The sequence below is a fragment of the Brienomyrus brachyistius genome, chromosome 1, assembly GCF_023856365.1.
Source record: "Brienomyrus brachyistius isolate T26 chromosome 1, BBRACH_0.4, whole genome shotgun sequence".
Classification (NCBI taxonomy): Eukaryota; Metazoa; Chordata; class Actinopteri; order Osteoglossiformes; family Mormyridae; genus Brienomyrus; species Brienomyrus brachyistius.
In genome coordinates this window covers 23,080,720-23,104,924 of record NC_064533.1, presented here as the reverse complement: position 1 = coordinate 23,104,924, position 24,205 = coordinate 23,080,720, and the positions used below count along the sequence as shown (strand labels likewise).

Sequence of the window (24,205 nt, the reverse complement as noted above, 5' to 3'; positions counted from 1 at the left end):
CTTGCATGTGCAGCTTTTTAGCGTCGTTTGCCACTTTAATAATCTTCGCTCAGCTCACTGCGGTGCCGGAGGACATGCCGAAGCATGTTTATTGTGCTATTTGTGTATGTTATCAGTCTTTTATAATGTTTGCATACACTTTTTATCTTGTCGGTGCTTTTCTCGCCGTTTGTGATTACCGGAAAGCTAAAATGCTGCCACACTGTCGGTTTATGAATGGTCCATCCATCCATTTTCTGAAACCGCTTAATCCCAACTGAAATCGTAGAGGGGACTGGAGCCTATCACGGGAATAATGGGCGCAGGCAGGAACCAACCCTCGGCAGCCGCCAACACACCAAAAGGTTCATACACTCACAGTGATAATTTAGACTCACCAATAAGCCTATCTTCCATGTTTTTGTGCCGTGGGAGGAAAATGGAGCCGCGGGCGAAAGTGGGGAGAGCGTGCCAACTCCACATATAAAGGACCCGGGACCGAACCCAGGACCTTCTTACTGTCAGGGACCAGCACTAACTACTGCCCCACCCAATTTAAACTCGCTCGCTATCTCGCGTTAGGTCAAAACCAAAAACTGACGTACGACGTCGACGTGAATACGCAGTGACATCTGACGTTGAATTGACATTGTGAAATCAAAAGTAATATTATACCAGTTTTTCTGTTAAAGTACTCCTAAGTAGCGATTCATTTTCTACATCAGCCGGTTTAAATCGTCATGCATTTACATAGATTTTTTACCGATTCGCGATTCATCGTTACATGTCTAATATTATACACACACACACACACACACACACACAGACACCTACTTTTACCACACATGAGCTTTAACATGGAGTTGGCAGTAACAGCTTCAACTTTTCTGGGAAAGCTGTCCACATGGTTTAGGAGTGTGTTGATGGGAATTTTTGATCATTCTTCCAGGAGAGCATTTGTGATGTCAGGAACTGATGTTGGACGAGAAGGCCTGGTTTGCATTCTCCCCTCTAATTCATCCCAAAGGTGTTCTTCTGGGTTGAGGTCAGGGCTCTGTGCAGGACAGTTAAGTTCCTCCACACCAAACTCGCTCATCCATGTCCTTATGGACCGTGCTTTGTGCACAGTCATGTTAGAACAGGAAGGGACCACCCCCAAACTACTCCCACAACGCTGGGAGCATGAAATCGTTCAAAATGGCTTTGACATCTGCAGCATTAAGAGTTCCTTTCACTGGAACCAAGGGGCCAAACCCAACCCCTGAAAAACAACCCCACACCATAATCCCCCCTCTACCAAACTTTACACAATGCAGTCAGGCAAGTACCATTCTCCTGGCAACCACCAAACCCACACTCATCCACTGGATTACCAGACAGAGAAGCGTGATTCGTCACTCCAGAGAACATGTCTCCACTGCTCAAGAGTCCAGTGGCAGCGTACTTTACACCACTGCATCCGATGCTTTGCATTGCACTTGGTGATATAAGGCTTGGATGCAGCTGCCCGGCCAGGTAAACCCATTCCAGGAAGTTCTCTACACACTGTTCTTGAGCTAATCTGAAGGCCACATGAAGTTTATAGATCTATAACTACTGACTCTGCAGACAGTTGGCGACTTCTGCACTCTGTGTGCCTCAGCATTTGTTGTCCCCGCTCTGTGATTTTACATGTCCTACCATTTTGTGGCTGTGTTGCTGTCGTTCCCATTTTCTTCCATATTCTATAATAGCACTAACAGTTGACCTTTGAATATTTTGTAACAAGGAAATTTCACAAATGGACTTATTGCACAGGTGGCATCCTATCACGGTACCACGCTTGAATTCACTGAGCTTCAGTGCAACCCATTCTTTTGCAAATGTTTGGAGAAGCAGTCTGCATGCCTGGGTGCTTGATTTCATACACCTGCGGCTATGAAAGTGATTGAAACACCTGAATTCAATGGTTTCGGTGATTGTCCCAGTACTAGTCTGCTGCTTTGTGGCTCAGTTTCTGTTGTTCCTAAATGCTTCCATTTTGCAATAATACCACTTAATACCAGTTGACTGCGGAATATCTAACAGGGAAGAAATTTCACAAACTGACATCCTATGACAGTACCACACTTGAATTGTCTTAGCTCTTCAGAATAACCCATTCTTTCACAGATGTTTGTATGCCTGACTGCAGGGCTCAGTGCTTCATTTTATACACCTGTGGCAGTGAGTCTGAATTAAACGCCTGAATTCAATGATTAAGAGGTGTGTCCCAGTACTTTTATACATATAGTGTATAAATGTAAATGAAGAGGTATGTAGGAGCCTTGATCTGATCTGACTCTTTAAATTCAGATGCTGAAGCTGGCATCGACCTCATTATTTTATACACCCTGTGGCCATCTGTCGACTCGCTTCCCCCGCTGTGCAAACTCACTGCTGCCTGTGTCCATAGGGTGCAACTGCCACAACAAATCGGACGACTGCTTCTACAGCCGGACAGTAGCTGAACTCGAGCTGAGCCTCAACTCACACGGTCAGCGCTCTGGCGGGGGCGTCTGCGTCAGCTGCAGTCAGAACACCGCTGGCGTCAACTGCGAGAGCTGCGCAGACGGCTTCTTCAGACACAAGGAGGTAAGAGCTCTGTGAAGAGGCGTGCTGGCTGAGGCCGGGGGCTTAGGACTTGAAATCTGCTGCACTCTGTACCTGGAAGCGATTAATTTGTTAATTAGAATGCAATTATGAGATATTATTTAAAGAAGCGTCAGCTGACTTATTAAAGGTGTCACACTGCTCTTATTCTTCTTGATTTCTGGTTTATTTGGAACCATTTGACTTGCGTGTAATTAAAGTAAAATAGTGAACAGTTAGTTAGAGTGGACTAAGCTATCTAAAGTATCTATCTATAAAATGTCATTTTCAGAGTACATTAGCCCCCCTGAATTCACAAAAATGGTTGTAATTATCAAGAGGTGATAGAGTATTAATAAATATCATGTATCAAGAGATGACAGAGCAATGAAAATCATACTTTTTATACTCTTCAAAGGATGATAGAACAATGGAAAAAACATTTTACAGTGACAGTTTTTTGACTGCATTGAATTTGCAGACAGAGGGGGGCTGCTGTATATTGCTTTATCTTAAGCATGATAAAGATCAGGGAGGAACAGAAAAGTATGACCTGTCTTGGCTGTACGGACATCCTCTCCCCGCCTGCTCTGCAGTGCAACCCCAGCTGACTCTCTTTTCCCTTCCCCGACACTCGAGGTGTCCCCATACGATGACCACCCGTGTGTGCAGTGTGAGTGCAGCCCCATCGGATCCCTGAGTCAGGTCTGCGTTAAGGACATGGAGCAGGCCAAGCCGGACGAAGGTGCTCAGGACCCCTTTTCCTGCTTCTCCCCTTGTTTCGGCATTGTCGCTGTGCTCTAGGAGTTAACTAGGAGTAAACTGTAATTACTGCTACCAGGGGCACAGTTAGAAATTTTGGGTCCCCTGGTAGATTTTGTTAATTGGGCCCCCGAATATATATTTTGGGGCCCCTATAAAGTGCTGGGCCACCAATTGTGCCAGAGTATCCGTACCCCTCTGACCCCTCTGATTCCTGCCAATATAAATATCTCTGAGATAGCGGTATGTTGGCAGCAAAGCATAAAAAACAGCCAGATACGATGCTGTTATATGTAGTTTGGCCTAGGTCTTTGGAGGCATGGAAGTTACCGGCCATCATTGAGTGACAATATTTTGCATTTCCACCAGGGCTTGATGGGTAAAACTGTGTCCCTCAGGTCTGCTGCCTGGACAGTGCCCCTGCAAAATGGGCTTTGCCAGCTGGCGCTGTGATCGCTGCTCCCCCGGTTACCGGGACTTCCCCTCCTGCACGCCTTGCAGCTGCAACCTGGACGGCAGCCTTGGCGTCGACCCGTGTGCAGAGTGCTCATGCAAGGTACGGCACAGCCTCGCCGTCCTCATTTTCACGGTGCACAGACGCCATTTGACCGCGACCTTCTCGACATCCCGCCCAGGCCAACGTCATGGGGCAGGACTGCAACCGGTGCAAGCGGGGGTTCTACAACCTGCAGTCGGCCAATCGCCAGGGCTGCGCAGAGTGTTTCTGCTTTGGGGTGTCCCAAGACTGCAAGAGCAGCTCCTGGTCCAGGGGTCAGGTCAGCCAATAAGGACATAGAGAGATAGAACATCCACATATGTTATTGGGCAGTATTAGTGATACCCAGCAACCAAAATGCTCAAAGCAACCAAAGGGGCTGAAATTACCCAAAATACACCCTGTTTAAGTTTGCCAAACAGGGAAACCTAATCAAAAAGTGTATCACAAAGCCTACAGTGTTCATCAGAGATACTTTATTACGCAAAGTTGTTTTCTTTCTGGACAAACTGTCATACCCGAAACATGAGTGAGGGGGCATTTATGTGTCAGTGACGGGTCTGACAGAGGCTGCGTCCACAGGTGACGCACCGTGGTGCCTTGATGCTTCCGGCCCCCCTAACCATCCCTATGGCCTCCCCCCTCGGAGCCCAAGAGCTCCTGTTCTCCTGGGCTGCTCCCAGATCATTTTTGGGGAACAAGGTGAGTTATTAATCTGTGGATGGTTTGGTCCTGGCAGGATGGTGAACAGAAACATGTGGCACAGAGACATGAGGAAGAAGAAGGGATGTCATTTGAGGGGAGGGAATAGGGGAGGAGGGCAGGGAGAGAAGAGGAGAGGGGAGAGGAGTCTAGTTTAGAAAATGATGGGGATGGATGAAAAAAGAGCAATTGAGGATAGAATGGGATGTAGCAGGGTTATAATCGTTTTAATGAAAACTAAAACTATGAGAGAACTTTTTTCATAAACTGAAATGAAATAAGGTACAAAATACAATACAAATTAAAACAAAATGAAAACTGTAAATATTGCTTCCAAAACTGAAATAAAAGCAAACATCAAGTACTTTCCATTACGATGTTTTAATACCATTTATCTAAATGAATGGTTTATTTATCATCCCTCCTTGAAAACGTAATTTACTATATTGCCTTTAGATGACCTGGAACATGTTTTACCCATTTTGAGCACATTAGTACATATTCTGCATCCATCTAAAGGTCAGTCACATAAAATAGCTCTACAACTCAGTATACCCCTAGTAATAAAATTACTAAAAATTAAACTGAAAATAGAATGCATAAAACTAAATAGAAATATACATTTAAAATAATAATAAAAACCAGCCTGAAAACTAATTAAAATTGAATTTCAAATGAAAAATTATAAAAATAAAAACTAAATTAAAATCAAAGTATAATACTAGTGTCTAAGGTCCAAGACCCTAAATCTGGGTTCCTTGGGTTATCGGCCTTTGTCCTCCCCCAGGTATACATGGCATCCCCCCCCCCCCCCCCCCATAGCCCAAAGACATGTCCCTAACATGTAATGCCCTGACTTGTTCCGCTGTAGAGTAGCTAGCTCTTGTTATGGAGCACGCAGTAAAAGTCAAGCCAATTGCTTTCCCTGGGGGGTGCGCGGCGTATTTTTGCATACTGTCTCTGGGCATCGTTTTGGGCTGGGGTGGGGTGCAGGGGTAATGAACTGCGAGTGTTGCAAAGACAAAATTGATTTGAACAAGCTTGTAGGATTGGGGAAGGATCTTTCGTTGTCCCTCAGGGACCTTCCTCTATTACTGCGCACCATCCAATTTAAATTTTTCTGTCCCCCCCCCCCCAAAGTTAATGGATCATGGCCTGTAATTACATTCGAACGGAGCTGGGCAAATTATGAAACCTAGGAATAATTAGGTTACACTCTTTACTAATACACGTACCCATTAGCCCCCCGTGTGATTAAGCGAATTTGAATTCGTAATTATCCATGACATTTACTTCACATTTTGAGGGAGGGAGAGATAGGGCAAGTAATTATCTGCCTCTCTGATATCTTCCAGATACTTGCGGAAGATGTAACGTGTGTAAAAGTGTTGCGTCAATTTACTCGGGTTTGAGGTCGGTCACGTGGTCCGCATCGAGGCAGCAGGTCATTGAAATGGATGTTGTCTGTTGATGCTGTTGGCGTTACAAGTTGCGCTAACGCGTCCTCTTCATTTTCCTCTTTCTCTGAAGCTCACCTCGTACGGTGGGTTTCTGAGCTATGCCGTTTCGCTCAATGCTTCCGCGGCGGGCAGGAGTCGCCGCCTGTCGTCACACTTCCACATCGTTATTCAGGTAAGTAGTTCTAGCCTGTGGGCGTCAGGCATTTAGTCATAGGAGTAAATCCGCCATGAAAGGTTTTCACTGGGCTATTACTGTCAATGGAAATGGGACGAAGAGAAATTGCTCCGCTCTAATCAATCCCACCATGGATTTTGCCGCTGCGCCGTTTTCACAGCGCCCCATAAAACATTCAAACATAGCATCTTGATGTGCCTTTAATAAACCCAGGAATATCAAACGTCAAGCTCATCCTTGCATCAATTTCAGAGCCATAACTTTTGTAAGTACTCAATAAGTTGAATACACCCAGTGCTCATTTGGAGGCTTGGTCATTACAGAGGCAGTCTTATATCGATCTGCAGACATGTTTTAAACAGCTCCTTGAGTTAAACTTGTTTATTTAAAAAAGGATGTACTTAACTGTGAATTAAAAGTGCCTAATATTATTTTACATGCCGAGTGCCATTTGCATGATAATTTTAGATGCTTATTTTAAATCTCATCCTATGAGAAGTACAAAAACACTTTTTTTGTCTACATACGTCAGCTTGGTGTGAAACATAAACATAAAGAGGTCAGGTCACTCAAAAGAAATGATCTCCTTAATTTTCTCTGGCGCCCCCAGGGGAATGGGAGGACCCTTCGGCAGGCAATATCTGAGGAGCTTCAGCTGGTCCCAGGAAAGGAGTACCATGTTGATGTGGAAATCGAGCCAGGGAACTTTGAGAACCTGGACACGGGTGAAGTGGCCAAGCGGGCCGAGCTGATGATCATTCTGGCTGACGTGGCACACCTTTGGATCCAGGCACAATCCAAGGAGAACTTGGATGGAGAGCTGTGGTGAGACAGAATGACCCTCAGGATCATGATTGCCGATACGACCTGAGACACAAAAACGTTTCACAACTAAATTCTCATTTTAAGTTCTAGAGAATATGTACTTGGTTGAAAGGTCTAAAATCCCATACGATAGATGGAGAAAATTCTAACTCCGCTTGCTGTTGTTTTTGTGGGCTTGCTGGCAACAGCTCCAGCTGGTCATAGTCTCACTCTCTGATTTCTCTTTCTTCGTGTTTGCCAGGTTGAGCTCCGTGGCTTTGGACATAGCCGACCCCAACGGCACCAGCTATATCCGGGCCTGGGAGGTGGAGAGCTGCGAGTGTCCCACGGGCTACGCCGGGATGTCCTGCGAGGTAGGGTGCCCCAGCCCCTTCCCCTGGCTTAGAAGTGACTCTGCTTCACATAGCATTGATTTTACTTCACTGGATGCTGACTTCCTAACATTTAAATGTGGATCCATCAATGTCTAATGAAGCAGAACTAATGGAGAAAATAAGGGCCAAAGAAGCAGCAGAAAGCTGCTATTTCCAAGCTCACCATAAGGGGTCTCTCCTTCCACAGCTCTGCCTGCCTGGGTTTTACCGTGCCAACGGGTCTCTTCATGGCACCTCCTGCCTCGAGTGCCAGTGCAACGGCCATGCCTCCCAGTGTGATACCAGCGGCGTCTGTGTGGTGAGCCCCTCTTGTTGTTTACCACTCAATATAAAACAACCTTTCAAGGGTCATGTCCAGTACTGATGAATAAGCAGCTTCAACCAGTCATTCTCTGGCTGTTCTGCTTTTTCAATCTTTGACATTTACTCACTGTTGTATCAAGCTACCAATTTTATAACATTCATCTTATTAATATAGATTTTTATATACTATATTGCCTGCGATGGGCTGGCCCCCCATCCTGGGTTGTTCCCTGCCTCGTGCCCATTGCTTCCGGGATAGGCTCCGGACCCCCCGCGACCCAGTAGGATAAGCGGTTTGGAAAATGGATGGATGGATGGATATACTATATTGCTATAAATTGTGTGTTTTTTTTTGTTTTTTTTTGTATTGCTATAAATGTATATGGGACTCGTGTTAGCATGTGCTTCTCGCTCAAGGGCACACATTATTGCTCCAGGCAAGAGCACGACCTGCAACTTCCTGGTCGTAAAGCCATTTCCATAATGGCTGGAGCTCGGCGTGCCCCGATTGGCTGCGATGGATCACAGGGGTGGAAAATCGTGCAGAAGCGCAGCACTGTCTGCGATACCATGGAAGACCATGGCAAAAGTAGCACTTCTGGACACGGTTGCTTGAATGTGTCATGGACAACCTGTGAGGTGCTGTTTCCTCCCCAGCGGTGTGAGCACTACACCACCGGCCCACACTGCGAGTGGTGTCAGCCTGGTTTCTATGGCGACCCCAGAGCGGGCACCCCAGAGGACTGCCAACAATGTAGCTGCCCGCTAAGCACCATGGGCAACAAGTGAGTTAAGCTGCCAGCATCAAAGCTAATCAATAAGTTAGCCGTCATATTAGAGAAGAATGACAATAACGCTGTTAAAAAGAGCGACGTCCCAATATTGAATGAAATTGACCCAATTTATACCTAACAAATACTCCTAATGGCATGTTTACATTTCTGCCTCAGACCTGTTAATTTTAAACCACAAGCGGAGGAATGTGTGGATTTATGGTGAGCTAATTTCTCATATGATCCCTAAGACAGAGTGCAGTACTTAGCACTAGACAGGGGCGTTGTTTTCCTTTGCCAATAGGATAAAATAGGTGTAAGAGTGCTTATGGTCTGTATAAAGAAATTGCTACAGAACTACAGTCCCAGTGAAAAGTTTGGACACATGAAGTTACCTATAAAGGAGAGTGATTGTGCTGTATCACATGACCAGGCCACCTGACCTAAACACAGTAAAAATTTACTTTGACCAGAGAGTGAAGGAAAAGCAGCCAATGAGTGCTCAGCATATATGTGGGACCTCCTTCAGGACAGCTGGAAAAGCATCCCAGGAGGCCACCTCATGAAGCTGGAGTAGAGGAGACAGTAGGGTCAGCCAGTCTCTGGAGCAAATGGGGTTAAAGGTCTTGTTCAAGGGCCCAATGGTGGGATCACTCTGCCGACCACGGGATTTGAACCAGCAATTTCCCAAGCCACAGACCTGAACTCCCTCCCCAATATTTTTTTTTGTTTCATATTTTTTGGTCAGTGCACAATTACATACAGTGTATGTTATTTTGTAGTTTTTATGTCTGTAATTATTCAAAAATGTAAACAATAGTACAAAAATCTTTCTAGGGGTGTCCAAACTTTTGATTGGTACTATATTTATACTGTATTTTCCAGTGTTCAGATAATACAGAAGGATTTGTCTTAAGTTCATTTTTAAATGCGTTTTTTTAACAATTAGCTTATTCCCCAAAACACTAAGACAGAACAGAACACACACTATGAGATTTCGGGAGGCCTGTTTTAACGGCCGGCTGTTTCAGTTTCAGTCCCACTTGCCACCTTGACGATGAGGGACAGGTGACGTGTGACCAGTGCCCGCTGAGTCACACAGGCTCTCGGTGCGATAGGTGAGTCACCCATGTGGTTCAGCCACAGGGGAACCGCGACACGACAACCATACAACAAACAGGGATGCAAACATACAAGTGTACTTGTGCCTGAATGAATGGCCAGTGAAGACATGCCTTGGCTATGTATAGAGGAGAAAAAACACAACAGAAATGATCAGTCAGCAGGTAGGAAATGGCCTCGAGTCCATGGCAGGGATTGCGATGTCAGTGCATGGACAAGCACATCTATGGCAAGACTCACCCGTCGGGGGCAAAACGTTTTGACGGAGTAAAGAAAACGATGTCTGTCCTTAGCAAAAATTTGAATTTTGATCAAAATGTCTGTCAGAATTCGTCATGGTGCTGCCCCCTGATCCATGGAGACCTGGAACTGCATGTCATGGCTTACAAATAGAGCTGCTCTTATACACTATAGCTTACGGCTGGCAGCCTTCAGCCAAGCCAGTCACGTGACTATCACACAACAGCTGGCACCATGCCAGCTAACATTCCCCCTCTCAGCTAATTACATTCCATACCTAAATGTAAATTAAAATAGTTTATTGACTTAATAAGACCATATATCCTGGCACAACCCTTGGCCAGTACCACGATATTTACACTCCAGCAAGAAAATTAACATCCGCTATGCAGCATGTCGTTCTGGACCAGGAAAACGCAGCAGGAACCCTTGCCATGTTTAGTTGGTTAAATGGCCGAACATAAGGTTTTTGTAAATATACAGTAGTGATGCTGAAGAGGCACATTTGAGCTAGAAAGGATGATGGGGACTCGATGTTGAAAATGTATCCTGTCTGATATTTTTGGACTGCTCCCATAGTACAGCGTTGTGTGAACAATGCAAAGGTCATTGGTTCAAATGCCAAGGAGCACATAAATTGTAGCCCTTTCCTCTAATGTAAGTCACTTTGGATAAGAACGTCAGCTAAATGAATAAAATGTAATTGGGCTGAGATGGGGAGCAATAATGGTGGCCTTGCAAGTGTGAGGCTACGTAGGTAAGGGAAGCGCTAATGAAAAACAGTAATGGAAAAGTAGTCATTGACATTTAAGGTAGCTATGCAGGGTTTATGGATTTGACATCTGTGATTGGCTGTCATTAACTCCTCCTTAATTCTTCAAGGTGTTCTGATGGTTACTACGGAGACCCCATGGCCCTGGGTGGAGGCTGCCTTCCATGTGACTGCAGCGGTAACGTGGACCCAGAAGACCTTGTCAAATGTGACCCGATCAGTGGAGAGTGCCTGAAGTGTACAGGCCACACGGCGGGCTGGCGCTGCGAGAGGTGCCGGGACGGCTACTTCAGGGATGCCGTAGTTGCTAAGAACTGTCAGGGTAAGAAGGGTGGTTCCCCGTACGCTTCCTGCTCCAGAGTTGTGGTAGTTCCTCTGAAAATTATTTCAACAGCCATAAAAACCGGATTTGGTCCCAGGTTATGGGAGGTTCTCCCTCTGCCCCTCATGTTTAACCTGACTATATACATTATATAGACAGAAAGTACTGGGACACCTGGAAGGCCTACAGGAACTTTTAGCACATCCCATTCTAAATCCATAGGCATCGATATGGAGTTGGTCCCCCTTTGCAGCTGTAACAGCTGCCACTCTACTGGGAAGGCTTTCCGCAACATCTTGGAGTGTGTCTACGGGAGCTTTTGCCAATTCATCCGGAAGAGCATCTGTGAGGTCAGGCACTGATGTTGGACATGAAGGTCTGGCTCACAATCTCCGTTCTAGTTCATACCAAAGGTGTTCATTGGGGTTGAGGTCAGGGCTCTGTGTGGGCCAGTGAAGTCCTTCCACACCAAACTCACCCAACCATGTCTTTATGGACCTTGATTTGTGCACTGGAGGACAGTCATGCTGGAACAGAAGAGTCTTCCCCCAACTGTTCCTACAAAATAGGAAGCATAGTATTGTCCAGGATGTCTTAGTATGCTGAAACTTTAAGAATACCCTTCAGTGGATCAAAGAGGCCTAGCTCAAACCCTGAAAAACCCCATACCATTCTCTCCTCCACCAAACTTTACAGTTGGCACAATGCAGTCGGGCAGGTAACATTCTCCTGGCATCCACTAAACCCAGACTTGTCCATCAGGCTGCCAGAGAATTATGATTTGTCACTCCACAGAACATGTTTCTACTGTTCCAGAGTCCAATGGAACACCACTCCATCCAATGGTTGGCATTGAGCTTGGTGATGTGAGCCTTGCATGCAGCCATTTGGCCATGGAAGCCCATTCCGTGAAGCTCCCAGCACACAGTTTTTGTGCTTACAGTTGACCGTGGAAAATCTAGCAAGGAAGAAATGTCACAAACTGACTAATTGCAAAGGCGGGATCCTGTCAGAACCACACTTGAATTCAATGAGCTGTTCAGAACAACCCATTCTTTCACATATGTTTGTAAACCTGCATACAGCTGTGGCAATGGATCTGAATGAAACACCTGAATTCAATGATTAAGAAGTGTGTCCCAATACTTTTGTTCATATAGTGTATATGCATCCGATCACAGAGTGCACTGGGAACCAGGCACCCCATCACAGGGCACACACATACATGCGCGCATTCACGCACGCAGTCACAGCCGCAGAAGTTTAGAGACCCCAGTTCATTAAGCATCCCAACTGTGGCAGGAATCAGGGAGTCTGTGCAAAATCGTGCGAAGACAAAGAATCTGTACAAACACATGGACATCGATGTAAACAAAAGGAAAGCACATGGACACAGAGAAACCATACAAACATCAGGAGGCAGGCATAAACACCAGGAACCAACACAAACACTAAGGCACTGTACAAACACATGGAGACCTGTTTAAACACGAGGAAACCACGTGCACACAAAGAAGCCCTACAAATGCAAGGTGATCTGAGTAAACACAAAGAACCCAGGCAAACATGAAGAAACCGTAGGAAGACATGGAGACCGGTGTAAGCACATGGAAACCATACAAAACATATGGTAATAACGGTGAAGTAGCTGCAAACAGACCTGGGGGGCCACGTTATAGCTGACATATGATCATCATCACATAATTAGTACATAATTATACGTAGGTGTATGTGATACACCAGGGCTGTCAGCGCTACCATGTTTAATGTGTTACACGAGGTGATTAATTGCGTGCGTTAGCTTGTTAACGGCTCTCGCAGATTATGTATCGCCTGCTGAGATGCAGCGCTCCGACAGAGAGCCTGGACCTGCTGACAAAGCCTTTCATTCTCTGACTAGCAGGCATCTCCATTTCGATTTATTTCCACTCCCCGGACACGGCACAAAGCATTACATTTAGATTTATTACATTTCTTTATTTAGCAGGTGCCTTCGTCTGAAGCCGACGGACAAGTGAGGCAGATAATTCATCACAGGCTTACAGCTGTCAAGGAGCCACTGTGACCAGTAACAAGTGGAAGATAAGGAACTAAGCTATAAAAACCACTGCTTAGAGCCTAACGTCAGGAAAACTATACGAATAAATAACACCAGGGCAATTTGGAATGAGCTATAATTAAAATATAATAGCGAAGCATCTAGCAGTGGTAGTACGGTAGATGGTAGTGTTCCCAGAAGGTTCCCGCATTTATCCTGCCCTCACGTGGTCCCACGGTCACCCTCCTGAATGGCAGGAATCCCCGAACCTCGCACTTTCTTCGTTTTTCTTTTCCCTTTTCAAATGGGAAACTTTTAGGATTTCCGAGCATTGTGGATGCCTTTCTCAGGTTACTGCTGAGCGGATAACTGGTTTATCACTGTTTTCCAGCATGTCTCTGACCACAGCAACGGAAGGCGAGTTCGATCCTGTATGAGTATGAGGCTGGATCAGTTGCATTCAAGTGCTGATCCGTTGTATTAAAGTGCCCATAGCGACATCTAGCGGACACAATCCTGCATGGCTCCTATTCTGTCTATCAGAATACTGAGAAACAAATCTAAGCCTTTGAAAATTAATATTCGAAACAGGGTGCAATGCTGTAATTTTCAAGCAGTTATTTATGTATTAATAATGTGCTGTTTTCTCAAGTTGGATTTCTACACGCTTTGGTAACAAACTTACAGGTGCAACTTAATTTGAATAGCTTTCGGAGTGCAGTTCTGGCAGAACAGCCGCGATAAAGCATCCTGCCGCGTTACTAACGGAGCCCGTCGTTATCAACTATCTTTTTTTGTAGCTCGTTAAAATAACTTCCTTGATGTCTCATAGAGCAACCGACGCTTCCCCGGGGAATAATAAGGCGCTGTCACCAAATGTTCTCCGGCCCTGTATGTTTGTTTCTATCTAGCGTGTGGGTGCCATGTAAACGGCTCCTACTCCGCCGTCTGCGAGCCGACGACGGGACAGTGCGACTGCAAGCCCAACGTAGCGGGACGGAAGTGCAACCGGTGCGAGGTACGGGCCAGGTCACCGTGCCGACCGTGCTCACCCCTTCCCAGGGCTGCCAACTTTGGTCAGCTGGCACACATATGCACGCCCAGTTACAGGGTTGTCAACTCTCATGATTTCTGCCTTTCCAAACTCACTCTAGAAATCTTACGGCAAATCGATATTATTCCATTCTAAACCTAAAATTAGCTACATCAAAGGCGCTGGGGTAGTTTGCAAACCCTACAGGTAAAAAAAAACCTTACGTACTTGCAAATGCGTGTGCAGACTCCTTTCAAATTGAAAATGTCACGCCAGTCAGCTGACCAAAGTTCACAACCCTGCATCTACATATATGTAACACTTCTTACCTTGTAAATAGTCTGTATGGTTTGCGGACTACCGCTTTTGATGTAGCTAAGTTTATGTTTATAATGGAATAATATAAATTTGCCATTCGGTTTCTTGCGTGAGCGTGAGAGTGTGAAACAATCCTGTCACGCCAGATTCGTGAGAGCTGGCAACCCAGCGTTCCCCTCACCGTTTTAATATTTGTGTTGTGCTCTGTTGCTACCTCCCCCCATCCTTCCCGGATTCAGAACTGGGGCAAAAAAGCTGGCACGGGTGGGGGGGGAGCCAGGTTTCTTCTCTTCGCTCCAGCAGGCTCCAGGTGGTCCGGGACCGCGGGCGAATGTTTTCATAATTCATTATGCATATCAGATTGTCTTTTCACACTCGGGCAGAGGGGGAAATGACTGATTAGTTAGAGCGGGGGGCTGTCTGTCTGCGGCGCTTTGGAGGGAAGGAGCGCCAATGGGCGGAGAGCAGATGTTCGTCAGGCCGAAGTCCAGATGTGAGGATATGGGCGACTCCAGGCCCCAGCGGGCCGTGGCGGACCCCCGCCAAGCCCTCGCCTAACCGCCAGCCAGCTCATTTCACATGCTGGCCTGGGAACCTTATCATACGTGCCCGAAATGGCATTTATAAATGTTGGGTAGGCTGGGCAATGCTGTGTCATGCTGCCAGCGGGCTGGATAGGATTTCCAGGCTGGCGTAGGCTTGATAAGTGGCCCTGTCCTCCCAGGGTTCTCTCCTGGGCTCCTAAAAGTTTCCGAAACATTGCAGATTTGGCGGCTTTTGGCCTCTCCGTGTTGCCCTTTTGGCGTCGGTGGGATAGAGCCCCGCCTGATGACCGCCAACGTGACATTGACTCAGATTTAATTACACCCCAATTTGTGTGTGCCCTTGACTTTGGTGGCATGTCTTTGTCTTCCTCACCAGAGTAGTGAAGTCCACACTGAAGGAAGCTGACATTGGGGGAGTGGGGGTGCGATTGATGGCAGAAGGAGGGAAGGAGATTCTGAAATCGATGTGTGTCTTTAAGGTGGGATACTACAGCCTGCTCAGCGGGACGGGCTGTGTGGCGTGTAACTGCAGCCAGGCGGGGTCGCTGTCCACCCGTTGCAACACAGAAGGGGCGTGCCTCTGCATCCAGGGCGTGGCAGGGGTCAAGTGCGATCACTGTGCCCCCAACCACTACGGCACTGTGGAAACCGGCTGCAAAGGTGAGTCTCGCATTCCCCACCTCCCCATCATCATCAAACACGTCACACCTCACTGTTGATGTCTCTCTCGCCGACCAGAGTGCATCTGCGCACACACGCATGGCCACTGCCTGCCGGACACAGGGGAGTGCGTCTGTCCACCCAACACAAGGGGGCAGGCGTGCGAACTGTGTGAGGATCTTCACTGGGGCCACAGCTTGGAGACGGGCTGCAAGGTAACCTCAGAGGGGATACAACCTGGCTGTGAGCACTTCTCACCCTTCTATCACATAAGATAGTCTTCCATATGTAGGCTGAGGTCAACCAGATCATTACAGTTCACATGCTTGCTATTCAAAAAATGTTACAGAGAAAGTTTCATTAGGAAACCTGGAGGGTGTTCCATGAAGCAGGATTTTTCAGTTAGTTGGGTTAACTTAAGCTAGAAGTCATGATTGTCCAATTACCTAAACTCTTACTGGACGATCATGATTAGCTTAAGTGAAACTCCCCCCTAGGTCTCAGTTATGACTTGCGTCGTCACCCACTTCATGGCCTGCATTGTAATTGGCCATGTACATTGATTGACAGCTGTAAAAACCTCCACATTGCTGTACTTGCAAGGGGTGACCTGTATTGCGATTGACAGCTATGAAATTTCACAAGGGGTTGACCTGTTTTTCTGGTCACGACGGCTTTTAGACGCTGAATTTTAACTGGCTTGCGGTCCAGATTTTCAAAGTTGGAAAACACTATATAAAACATGATAAATTATCTTTTGCAGCAGGCTGAGTGTTCTTAACCATTGTGGTGTTAAATGGAGTGTATACAGGTATAGGTACACTGGGCTTCGGTACAAGCCCGCAGAGTGGATCCAGATACGATCCCTGCTGTATTTGACTTGTTCAGCCCACGTAGATCAGTGTAGATAAAGAAGGATGTTAGAATGGATGTATGTGCTGTTAGTTGGAGGTCTCAGGGCAGGGGCCAGGCTTGCCGATTTCATTTTGCCAAACTGCATGTAGTCGGATTTCCAAGCTGAACAGTGTCTGCAGTGGGGGTGTGTGTGGGGGAGGCTAGTCCACCCCCCCAAGAGACACCCGGCTGTGGGAAGCCTTAGAGTCAGTGTTTGCTAGCATCGGCAATTCCTGTAGGAAGCTTGTGATATTCTGAGTGTAAAACAGCGAGGGGGGGGGTCACAGTGTAGTGTTTGACACAGCAAATGGTGCTAATTCATCCCACCTGACTTCCTTGCTATGCCCCTCCCCAGCCATGTGACTGCAGTGCCGTCGGCGCCCTGGTGCGCCACTGTGACCTTTCTAACGGCCAGTGCCTGTGCCGGCGTGGGTTCGATGGGCCCGGGTGCAACCAGTGCGCCCCAGGGTTCAGCGGCTACCCGAAGTGCGCCCCCTGCAGGTGCAACATGCGTGGTACCCGGGAGGAATTCTGCAATAAGGACCTGGCTGCCTGCATCTGTGGCGACCAGGGCACCTGTGTCTGCAAGGTACGGATATAGTTGCCCAGACGTGGCTACGTTCAGCCAGTCTCGGGCTGTGTGACGGATGGTCAACATCCCATGTTTAACTGATTGGCTTTCTGTAATGCTATTACATAATGGGGTCCTGGTTATTATAAGGAAATTTGGAATTTGGTCCATCTGTGATGCTACCAAACCGGCCTCGTTCCACCAGCTTAAATATCCCACAATCCTCTTTGGTTTCACAGTTTGATTTCATGCCAAATGCAGTGCGTCGGAATAAGCTCAAGATTTTACACTGAACGCTTCAAGTTAACATGCTTTGCTCGCATGCTTAGATCTGCCTTTGTGAAAAAGGCAACAGCCTTCTGATCCCGAGTGCCATTAATCAGCCGAAGGGGTCGTGATGAGGTCACGTCAGAGACTCGCACCTCACGCCATGTCCTCCTTCCCCCTGCCCTCTCTGGTCTGCCAGGACAATGTGCACGGTGCCTCCTGTAACAAGTGCAAGCGGGGGACCTTCGGATTGGTGGCAGCGCTCCCCGAGGGCTGCAGTCCCTGCTTCTGCTCTGGGTTCTCCTCAGATTGCATGGAGGCCACCGGCCTGCTCAGAACTTCCGTAAGCAACGGCGTCCAAACGCTCATCGACCGCGGGGAACCATGGGAATGGGCGTCAATCAAACACTCTTAAACTGAATTTGTTTGTACTTAAGTATTTTAAACAAGGTATGTATGTAGCGCAGAAAATAGTTCAAATCAGTGTTTCCCAATCCGGGACTCAGGGATCCCCAGTGCACGTTACTGGAAGCTGCAAGGGAGCAAAAATGTGGATCTTCTAGGGGGCCTCAAGGACCGGGTTTGGAAACACTGGCTTGAATAGACAGGAAGTGACATAATTAGGTGCAGGATATAGCATATCTACCCTAAGCTGAGCTCACTACTCCTTACACATTGTGCAGAGATGATGTGGTGATTAGGAACATCGAAATAAGTGGATCCTTATTAGCCTTGCAAGTTCAATTAATGCCCCAATTAGCTTGCATTTAACTGGATCCGACAGAGAAGTAACAGGAAGAACAAACAGCTGCTGTAGCCCGGGCTCCATGCGACACCCATCTGCTGCAGGCCCACGGCGAGGCGGGGCCAGGGCCACGTGCGTCTATCACGGCCCGTGCTCCAGGGTGTTTGATTTAATCCAGTATACAGAATCTGTTGGGGAAGCGTAGGCGCGTTTGCACGCGTCTGTGGGTAGCTGGTGTTTGCGGAAGGCGGCATGCATGTTTTCTTGCTGTTTAAACAAGAAGATTGGAAATACAAGCCAATTTACAGCAGCCAAGGAATTCTGGACAATGTACGCGATGCCATCGGGAGAAAACATAGGCTTGGAATCCCAAAGTGAGCAGGATTACCGTCAAGCAGTGCTTGGACGTCTGCAGAAAAACCCGAGGTATGAGTTCAGATGCTGCCTTGGGTTTTGTTCTCCAAACCTAGATCACACTGGGCGAGTCCGACCAGCTGGCCATGGTCAGCAAAAAGGATGGGATAGACGCTATGGACGGCGTCGTCTCCGATGAGAACGGTGTAGGTCTGAACCCCAGCTCGGCCCAGAGCTCCGGGTGGTACATTGGTCCTTACTACTGGCAGCTCCCCCCCAAATTCAAGGGAAACAAGGTAACGCTGGTCGTTAAGTTACCTCATTTAGGAACAGTCATATAAACTCCCTTCTACGGTAACTTATTAGCGTCAATCTATAAATGCATATGATTTATCTTTACTAGGGATTTTTATGGTTGTTTGAGATTATCCAGTGTAATAAGGCTTTGATTTACTTATTTTACTAGCAAAGCAGAGCAAGAGTGGTAATATCTTAAAATGACAGCTTCCTTTGACGTGACATCAGGACATTAATGGACGTGAAGAATGGTGATTCCCTGGACCCAATTTTAAGCCACATCTTGGCATGTATAAGAATGGAGGGTTGATGCTTTTTTTTCTTTACGGACAGCTGCTGTCCTATGGAGGTAAGCTCCGCTATGCCGTGACCTTCCACGCTCCGGGCGACACAGCCCAAGTCCTCATGGGGGGAGGACACCTAAATAAAGCGGTCATCTACCTGGACATGCCGGATAGCGGGGTGAAGACTGAACACGACATCTGCATGACTGAGGTGGGCATTTTGAGACAAACGGGGAGAAATCTTGTTATTTAACAAGATAACTGCTGATGTGGAAAAGGGTGGTCTGAGGATTCTATCAGATTATGTTTGTTAGGACCAAGGCAAAAGTAGAACGTTTTCAGAACCTGCACTGGATTTTAGCGTCACTGTGGGTTGCGTACAATACTGGGTTTGAACTGTACTGGATCTCTGTGGGAACGTTCATTACGACTTTCCCTAAATTCTCGCTGCAGCACAAGTGGAAGCATTCCGGCTCCCGCCGAGGCGTCACGCGTGCTGACTTCATGTCCGTCCTGAGCAATGTGGAATTCATCTTAGTCAAAGCCTCACAAAGCAGCGAAACGAATTGGAACAGGTTGGAGAACGTTTGTTTCCTATGTCTTTGCCACCATAAATCCATGGGGCGGGCGATCCTCACCGTTGGTGCTCGTGTGGTCCAGGCTGACTAACTTCTCTATGGAGACCGCGGTGGAGGCCGGGGAAGATTCGCTGGGCAGGGAGGTGGCGCGATTCATCGAGAAGTGCAGGTGTCCATCAGGGTATGCTGGACTCTCCTGCCAGGTGTGAAATACCACTCTTTACTCTTGTGTCTTAAGACAAAACTGTGTGTGTAAACAAATGGATACTGACCTGACATCTAAATGCTACACACTATGGATATGGAAGTTTAGATGAAGCTTTGAATCATACCGTAGTCTGTGGGCCAGGTCAGTCCCCCCCCCCCCCCCCGAGTCCTGAACCCAGTTCCTCCTTCATTGCTTTAACTGTCTGGTGCTGCCTTGTCTATGTGTCATCTACTCCACCTGGGCTTTCAGGATTGTGCCCCCGGCTACTACAGAAAGGCCAAATCAGCGCTGAGCCCTGGAAGTCACGGTCTGTTTGTCCAGCCCTGTGTCCCCTGTCACTGCAACAACCACAGCCTGGCCTGCGACGTGCTCACTGGAATCTGCCAGGTATACCTCTCAAACCCATCCAGTTCCCGCCCCACCCATCGCTGGATCTCGCCTGAAATCCATTTCATGCCCAGCTCACACCTTTTACATTAGCGGCCAAAACTGTGGAAACTCACCCAGTTTTTAGAGATTGCAGAACTTTATTCCAGTTACTTATTTAATCGCCCAATGTAAGATATTTGTAACATTACCACCAATATTTGTGTAATAATTTTTAAAGCGTAATGCCAAAAATGCTAGGTGTTTCCAAAATTTTGGCCACTAGTGTGCATTAATTAGGCAATAATGGTAAACCTTGCTTATTTTGCAGCTTTAGCGATAACATTTTTCTCTTGACAAGGACTGTCAGCACAATACCATAGGGGACCACTGCGAACTCTGTGCCCCGGGGCATTATGGGAAAGTGGAGGGCTCTGTCAGGGATTGCTCCATGTGTTCCTGTCCTCCTGGAAATAAAAAGAGGTACACTCCCTTGACACACTTCCATCCAGCACTGCCTGAGCATTAGCTTCATTTCCCCAGCAGATGGCAGAAAAGTTACAGCAGCCTAAATTTAATAACAATAGATCGGTCAACAGGCTTACATGTGGGGGTGTGCTTACGTGAATCTGCTCCTGCTACTGTGTGCTGAGTTCCTCCACCTCATCTGTCGCAGCTTCAGCGCCACCTGTCGTCTGGAAGGCATGAGTGACTATCGCTGCGACGCTTGTGAAAAAGGCTACAAGGGGCAGTACTGTGAACGGTGAGAATGCCGGAGCGCTTTGTCCTTCGAACCTTGGCAAGCAAGGAAAAGCCAAGTTACACCTGCATTAAGGTCTACAGTATACGTGTATACAGCATCGTGCAGAAGTGCAAAATCTTTAGAGCTGCTCATATGAGTAGTAAGTATATCTGTGCTCAGAACAAAAAGCACAACTTAACGTTATAACGTATGCAAACTATGAGAAACACAACAGCAGATGATAAGATTTTCACTTGCTCTCCAAAAAGTTACTGGCATCTTGCTGGATGGCTAGATGAATACCGCTTTGGTTCCCAAACCGCGCCTCAGGGGCACCACAGACATTCCATGTGTTTGTGACATTTCACATCCATCCATCCATTTTCCAAACCGCTTATCCTACTGGGTCGTGGGGGGTCCGGAGCCTATCCCGGAAGCAATGGGCACGAGGCAGTGACCAACCCAGTTTGGGGGGCCAGCCCATCGCAGGGCACACACACACCATTCACTCACACACCATTCACTCACACATGCACACCTATGGGCAGTTTAGCAACTCCAATTAGCCTCAGCATGTTTTTGGACTGTGGGGGGAAACCGGAGTACCTGGAGGAAACCCCACGACGACATGGGGAGAACATGCAAACTCCACACACATGTGACCCAGGCGGAGATTTGAACCCAGGTCCCAGAGGTGTGAGGCAACAGTGCTAACCACTGCACCACCATGCCGCCCCCCATTTCACATCCAAATCATTTAATTGATTAATAATTAAGCAAGTAAGTCAATGAGGTATTACTTAGTCAAAAAAGGGAGACAAAGAATACTTGGTGTATTAGACAGTTGCTGCCAGTCCAGGGGTGAGGTTTTGATATGGCTAAGTTGACATACTTTGACCGACCACAAAATCACCATTTGAAAAGTTTTAGACAGTTTTAGACTTTTGCACAGTATTGTGTGTATATGTCTCTATAAATGGGTATACAGTATATATAAGCTGGAACATAGGGGGCGCTGTTACATAACTAACATTCTTCATTGCTGTCATGGTGATTCAGAACAGAGCAATGGCCTTTGGAGTCGTGAGGTTCTCACCCTCTGTGGTCATTAAAGACCCCCTGGGGCTGATGGAAGCAGCAGGGAGGTTAAATCCAGTAACACTAACCTCATTCAAAAACTGATTAAAAGACTTTACCTTCCCCAGTATTTACATTTTACTTATTATACTTGTAGGGGTGACACTATGTGGGCTCCCTGGGATTTAAACCCAAGACCTTTGCATTGTTAGCAGAATATTGCGCTGTCCGAGCTACATGAGCGGTATTGTGAGGATTGTAATGGGGGAGGGGGGGTGGATTAGGACCAGGGTGAGTTGCCCTCCGTCACACATCTTATAGTGAGGAGCAGGCTTTGCAATTGGGTGATGTATGGCTTAAAAAGCCCCCCCCCCATTCTTGGTGTCCCGTGTTCTGTGTGTGTGCAGGTGTACCCCAGGTTACACGGGGACCCCCACCGAGCCCGACGGCCGCTGCGTGCCATGCCAGTGCAGTGCCAGCGGGGCCCTTCACCCCCGCTGCCACCCGCGGACGGCGCAGTGCAAGTGCAAGCCGGGCATCCTCGGACTCCGCTGTGACGAGTGCGAGGAAAGACACGTCCTGTCCGGGGATCGGTGTATCTGTGAGTGCCGCAGACATGCCCGCTGTGACTGACAGCCCCGGTCCATCACTCATAAAGCCACAGTCAGCCTGCATTCCCTCTCTCATATTTAATTTAACCACCCTCAGGATCAGTGGTCGGTAACCATAGGTTGATCCCTAAGATACTCCTAGTCGATCGTGACAATTAGGCCCACGTCTTCATGCCTCCAGCCCATCGGCATAATCTAGGAAGACCCCCCCCCCCCCCACTGTACTGTAACTCTGCAGCTTCTCACACTCACTGCAAAACGGGCTGGAGACCTTTTCCCTACATCAGTGTTTCCCAATCTGGTCTTCCAGGACCCACAGACAGTCAACGTTTTTGCTCCCTACTGGAGGGAGGGACACCTGTAGGTGCACGAGGACCAGATTGGGAAACAAAACCCTAAACAAAACCCAATTCATATTCAAAATTTTAAGTTTTATGTAATATATCTGTGGAGTTATGTAACCCCAAAGGCTGTATATGCTCCAGCACAGCTAAGCCTCTCTGTCATCTGAGAGTGATGCTTTTGAAAGAGCCAAGTACAGGGGCTAGAAAGTTTTGTTTTCTTTTGTTCTGTAGTTGCTATACATGTAACAAAGTCCAATATTCCCCTTGGAAATTGCACATTCAAACATTTGTGTTTTGAATTTAGCCAATGAATCTGCAGAATTTAGTCACTTCACAGAACAGGACACTGTGAGAGAGGTCTGTCTGTGAGTGTGTGGCATGTTTCCCTACCCAAGAAATAAGTTATGGAGGTGGTTCCCAGTCCGTTCCTCAGGGACCCACAGCCGGTCTACATTATTCTCCCTCCTAGCTCCCAGTATGACTGGCTGTGGGTCCCTGAGGACCAGATTGGGAAACACTATGCTAAAGTAATCCTGGCTGGACATGATAATGAATGCGCATGCCTCTACATCTCCAGCATGTGACGATGAGTGTACCGGAGTGATCCTGGACGAATTTGAAGAGTTGGATCAATCAGTGAAAGCTGCTAACCAGGTCCTAGTTCCGTACAGCGTCCTGTGGTCTATGGAGAACAGGACAAGGGAAATGAAGGTCAGGTGTTGCTCATTTTTGGCTTTGTGTCTTGCAGGATTGTCTTTGTAGCTGCAGCTATGCCCGCTGTGGTATTTTTATGTTTCACCACAAGGACACTAGTACCACATGGTCATTTGAAACCTGAACTTCATAAGCACTCTACTTCCTACATGAGAAGCATTTATCTCGCCCCGGATTCTATTGTGTCAGAGCCAGTTTTCTTTTACTTTCCCATTCCGCATGCAGACCCTCCTGTCTCAGGAGAGGCTCCCAATCAGTTTGTCACTCCAAGCCCAACAGCACCTGGCAAAGCTTTCCAAAGACATTTCAGCGCTGCAGATGAAGGTGAGCCACCAGGCCTGCTTCTCATTCTGAGGCCATCACAGCCTCATGAAATAAGGGCCGCTTATTCGACCTATAACCGCTGTTTGCCTCTTTTGTTAGGCAAACAAGCTCTTGGATGAAGGAGAGGTTCTGGACGAGGACACCGAACAGAGGCTGACCCTGACCAAAGAACTATCGGAGCAGGTTCCTAACATCCGCTCGGAAAGTTGCGGTACGTTTTGACAGTACTTTCTCTCAAACCTCCCTCCAGTAATCTTCCTGTATTCCGAAAACCTTCTGATGAGAGTTGTCCACATACTGTACATCGTGTAATTTCAGGA

General features: G+C 47.3%; 1 protein-coding gene across 3 annotated transcripts in view; it reads left to right on the top strand.

Annotated features, from left to right (window-relative positions):
• LOC125744370 (laminin subunit alpha-1-like) overlaps nucleotides 1–24,205 on the top strand; it is a 55,893-nt gene that overhangs the window by 14,867 nt on the left and 16,821 nt on the right. For 2 of the 3 annotated variants that reach the window (XM_049016102.1, XM_049016093.1), the window contains exons 8-35: nucleotides 2,414–2,592; nucleotides 3,229–3,334; nucleotides 3,750–3,907; nucleotides 3,987–4,127; nucleotides 4,430–4,549; nucleotides 6,080–6,181; nucleotides 6,795–7,009; nucleotides 7,251–7,362; nucleotides 7,571–7,681; nucleotides 8,344–8,471; nucleotides 9,491–9,577; nucleotides 10,704–10,915; nucleotides 13,865–13,971; nucleotides 15,329–15,509; nucleotides 15,588–15,724; nucleotides 16,759–16,992; nucleotides 17,441–17,584; nucleotides 18,457–18,636; nucleotides 18,971–19,132; nucleotides 19,375–19,496; nucleotides 19,582–19,702; nucleotides 19,957–20,094; nucleotides 20,435–20,556; nucleotides 20,750–20,836; nucleotides 22,300–22,493; nucleotides 23,425–23,558; nucleotides 23,787–23,885; nucleotides 23,985–24,096. In XM_049016102.1, coding sequence (XP_048872059.1) covers nucleotides 2,414–2,592; nucleotides 3,229–3,334; nucleotides 3,750–3,907; nucleotides 3,987–4,127; nucleotides 4,430–4,549; nucleotides 6,080–6,181; nucleotides 6,795–7,009; nucleotides 7,251–7,362; nucleotides 7,571–7,681; nucleotides 8,344–8,471; nucleotides 9,491–9,577; nucleotides 10,704–10,915; nucleotides 13,865–13,971; nucleotides 15,329–15,509; nucleotides 15,588–15,724; nucleotides 16,759–16,992; nucleotides 17,441–17,584; nucleotides 18,457–18,636; nucleotides 18,971–19,132; nucleotides 19,375–19,496; nucleotides 19,582–19,702; nucleotides 19,957–20,094; nucleotides 20,435–20,556; nucleotides 20,750–20,836; nucleotides 22,300–22,493; nucleotides 23,425–23,558; nucleotides 23,787–23,885; nucleotides 23,985–24,096 — 3,945 coding nt within the window. Of the gene's footprint in view, nucleotides 1–2,413; nucleotides 2,593–3,228; nucleotides 3,335–3,720; nucleotides 3,908–3,986; nucleotides 4,128–4,429; nucleotides 4,550–6,079; nucleotides 6,182–6,794; nucleotides 7,010–7,250; nucleotides 7,363–7,570; nucleotides 7,682–8,343; nucleotides 8,472–9,490; nucleotides 9,578–10,703; nucleotides 10,916–13,864; nucleotides 13,972–15,328; nucleotides 15,510–15,587; nucleotides 15,725–16,758; nucleotides 16,993–17,440; nucleotides 17,585–18,456; nucleotides 18,637–18,970; nucleotides 19,133–19,374; nucleotides 19,497–19,581; nucleotides 19,703–19,956; nucleotides 20,095–20,434; nucleotides 20,557–20,749; nucleotides 20,837–22,299; nucleotides 22,494–23,424; nucleotides 23,559–23,786; nucleotides 23,886–23,984; nucleotides 24,097–24,205 lie in introns of those variants that run through there. The other variant, XM_049016113.1, reaches the window with a different exon arrangement.